A 3,915-nucleotide genomic window follows, 5' to 3' on the forward strand; every position below is an offset into this window, starting at 1 on the left:
AAAAAAAAAAAAAAAAAAAAAAAAAGACAGATCTTAACATTTTCTGATGCTCACTGATAAAATATTTAACATTTAGAACACCCTGAACTCTTGACTTCATGATTTGAGCGGATAGAATATAAAATGACAGAAATTTTTTAATGATTATATCCACTGTAAACATTTTTAAGCCTTTAAAAGGTAGACAATTACAATAAGTCATCCAATGTTAAAGTGGTCATTTAAAATCAGTCTTACATAATTAAGATGACTTGCTTGATTTGACTGGGACAACCTTGGTTTGTTTATTTTTTGTGGTACTAGGGATTTAATCCAGGGATGCTTTGCTGCTGAACTACCTCCACAGCCTCTCTTTTTTCTGGTACCAGGGATTAAAGTCAGGACCTTGCACTTGGGCAGCAAGTGGCAGTACCACTGAGTTAAAATCCCTGGACCCCCAGCCTCTTTTAAGACAAAGTCTCACTTAGTTGCCCAGGCTGGGGTCAAATTTGTAATCCTCCTGTCTCAGCCTCCTAAGGAGCTGGGATTACAAATCAGACCACTGCAATCGACTCAGTGGTCTATGTTCATTGTTCTGGTATCATTGTTAGCAATGCCTGCTTTTACTCTCAAACAGACCTGGTGAATTATGGCTCTCCTCTGTATAAGGAACTGCAGAATGGTTGCACTGAAGAAATTTTACAAAATAAGTACTAAGCCTGGAACAGAAAGTACCACTTTTTACTAAAATCTTGACAATATCATTATTATAATAAATAATTTGCAATTACTTAAATAACTTTTTCTGGGGCTAGGGATGTAGCTCAGTGGTAGAGTACTTAACTATCATATGCAAGGCCCTGGGTTTGATCCTAACATAAAAAAAAAAAAAAAAAAAAAAAAAAAAAAAAGATCCCTAGTAAGTATATGGAATTTGAAAAAGATGACAAAAGAATAGATGGGAGACTATTATGAGACAAGGTGAAGGGATACCAGGAGAGGGGAAGTAGGTATAAGGGGTGATAAAAGGAAGATGAGTATGATCAAAATACATTATAGACAATAAACCCCTCAGAGGGAAAAAAATTAAACTAGAGGAGTGGCCAGGCACAGGGGACAATGGTGGGGTAAAAATGATCAAAGTATATTCTGTGTATGCACCAATCTGCCAAAATGAAACTCATTAATAGGCACTAATTTAAAAATGTGAAACAAAAAAGATTCAAAGGTAAATGTTAAGACATCTAGAATTCTAGAATGAAACCTTATATCATACTTCAAAACTACAGAAATACTAGTTGGGAGGCTGAGGCAGGGGGCATCAATAGTTTAAAGCCAGGCTGTGTAATTTAGCAAGATCTTGCCCCTCAAAAAATAAAGACTGGAAATGTAGCTCAGTGGTAGAGTGCCCCTGGTTTTTTTAATTTCCAGTACACCAAAATAAAAACAAAAAACAAAACACCCAAAAGAAAGAAATAACTTACCAACCTAAGCACTCTGGAGGATATGTATTTCAAACAATTTTTAGATGACAGCTACAAAAACTTCCCTTTAACATTATAAAATAACATCAAAAATTAGATGGCTTAGATTTTGGACTGAGGCCATTAAAATAAGTTTGGTTGCTGGGCATGGTGGCACACGCCTGTAATCCCAAAACATGGGAGGCTGAGGGAGGAGGATGGATTGCTATGAGTTTGCAGCCAGTGTGGGCTACATAGTAAGATTCTATCTCAAAAACAAAAACAGACAAAAAAAATAATCAGTTTAGTTATCTTAAAATTTGAGTCCTTAAAAAAAAAAAGGATCCCTAGTACGTATATGGAATCTGAAAAGATGACAAAAGAATAGATGGGAGGGGTGCCGGGAATTTAGCTCAGTGGTGCTGCTGCCTGCCTCGCAAGCACAAGGTCCCGAGTTTTATTCCCGGTACCAAAGAAAAAAAAAAAGGAATGAGAATTGATGGGAGACTATTATGAGACAACATGAAGGGAATATCAAGAGAGGGGAAGTAGGTATAAGGGCTGGTAATAGGAAGATGAGTATGATCAAAATACGTTACAGTCAATAAATCCCTAGGGGCCAGGGATTTAGCTCAGTGGTTCTGCCACCTGCTTAGCAAGCACAAGGTCCTGAGTTTGATCCCCAGTACCAAAAAACAAACAAACAAACAAACAAACAAAATCGGGCTCTACCCATAAAACCAAATACAACATGCTGACTCATGGTTTCACTTAATAAAAATAGGTTATTTTAAAGCATTAACAAAGCTACAGTTAAAGAGAAAAAATATATAAAAACAAATCTATTCCTAGAATTATCTAGGCCAACTGGCAAAGAACTTTTCCAGTCTGAATAGTATTTAAGATTGGCCACATGAGATTAGCTTTACACATCTGGAATACGTTGTATCTCTAGCCCCCTCTCTTAAATGTGACTCAAAATGAAAACACAGCAAAATGTAAATTTAGAAACTGCTTTAGAAAACCTTTCTCAGAAAATCTATTTCTTATTTTTTCCATTAACTTCATATAATCCTGATTTGTTCATGCCTCGATGTTTTTATATTTTCAAGTAATCATTATACTATTTGGTTTTTTTGTTTCTTTTTGGTACCAGGGATCAAATTCCAGCCCTTGAGTTTGCAAGGCAGGCGGCAAAACCGCTGAGCCAAATCCCAGGCATGATTATACTATTTGTACACAATGAACTTCACAACATCAATAAACTTTGAGATTACTTTTGGGGTTACTGTTCTTCATCTGGATCTCGAGATCGTTTCCGGGAATTCGACGAACCTTCCGTTTGCAGTGAACATGCAGTGGCAACAGCATCTCTAAATCCCTGAGACTGCAAGATGAAGAAAGATACAAACGTGCTTTCAGAACTCTTAGAATAAAGTTTGGTCTTCCTTTTTCTTTTTCTTTCCTTTTAAAAAAAAAAAATGTATTTTGAGCTAAGGTCTTTCTAAATCACTAAGTTGCCCTGACTGGGCTGGAACCTTTGATCTTCCTGCTTCAGCCTTCCAGAGAGTTGAGATTTCAAGCATGTGCCACCACACTTAGGTCTTCCAAATATTTTTCAGCAACTAACAGGAAAGCTACTTTGTGCTTAAGATAGTTTATCAAATAAAAGGAAGCAGCTAAACCATCTGGATAGTCCAAGCCACAATTGTGCAAGACTATTTTATGTACACTTTTATTTCTTTTTCAGTATTGGGGATTGAACCTAGGACCATGTGCACTCAGCTATATCCCCAGTTCTATTCTAATTTTTAATTTTGAAAGAATCTTGCTAAGTTGCCCAGACTTGGCTCAAACTTTCAATCCTCCTGCCTTAGCCTCCCGAGTACTAGGATTACAGGTGTGCACCACCACACCTGGCTTTTATAGATTTTCCTTATTTATACTAATATATACACACAGAAAAATGACACTACACTATGAAAATGTCCTCTAGGACTAGAAGGGTTGCTCAGGAGACTCAGTGACACCCCCCAAAATAAATAAAAGGACAAAAACAAAAGTCTGCTTAAAAATAATCCTAATGGGGGGCCAGGGATTTAACTCAGTGGTTCCGCCGCCTGCTTGCAGGCATAAGGGCCCGAGTTCAATCCCTGGTACAAAAAATATACTATAAAAAAAAAAAAAAAACCCTAATAAAAATTTATAAATAAACTATTTCAAATGCACCTAGTCAGTACAAAACCTTAAGTAGCTAATTCAGTTGCAGAATCTCTTTCCATTTCTCGTTTTTGTCCTTATAAAAATGAGATGCAGGCCAGGCGTGATGGCTCACACCTGTAATCCCATTGTTTTTGTCCTTGTAAAAATGAGATGTAGGCCTAGTGGCTCACTCCTGTAATCCCAGCACTTGGGAGGCTGAAGCAGGAGGATCGCTGTGAGTTGAGACTGGCCTTGGCTACATTGAGTTCCA

The 3,915-nt window shown here is 37.2% G+C and overlaps 1 protein-coding gene across 3 annotated transcripts in view; it reads right to left on the bottom strand.

Annotated features, from left to right (window-relative positions):
• Positions 1–3,915, bottom strand: part of Rad51c (RAD51 paralog C) — a 145,905-nt gene that overhangs the window by 117,994 nt on the left and 23,996 nt on the right. For 2 of the 3 annotated variants that reach the window (XM_010626704.2, XM_010626703.2), the window contains exon 9: positions 1,727–2,829. In XM_010626704.2, coding sequence (XP_010625006.1) covers positions 2,728–2,829 — 102 coding nt within the window. In that variant the 3' untranslated portion in view covers positions 1,727–2,727. Of the gene's footprint in view, positions 1–1,726; positions 2,830–3,915 lie in introns of those variants that run through there. The other variant, XM_033762943.1, reaches the window with a different exon arrangement.

This window comes from Fukomys damarensis, unplaced genomic scaffold (genome assembly GCF_012274545.1).
Source record: "Fukomys damarensis isolate Sample0158 unplaced genomic scaffold, DMR_v1.0_HiC HiC_scaffold_13, whole genome shotgun sequence".
In the NCBI taxonomy this organism is placed as follows: Eukaryota; Metazoa; Chordata; class Mammalia; order Rodentia; family Bathyergidae; genus Fukomys; species Fukomys damarensis.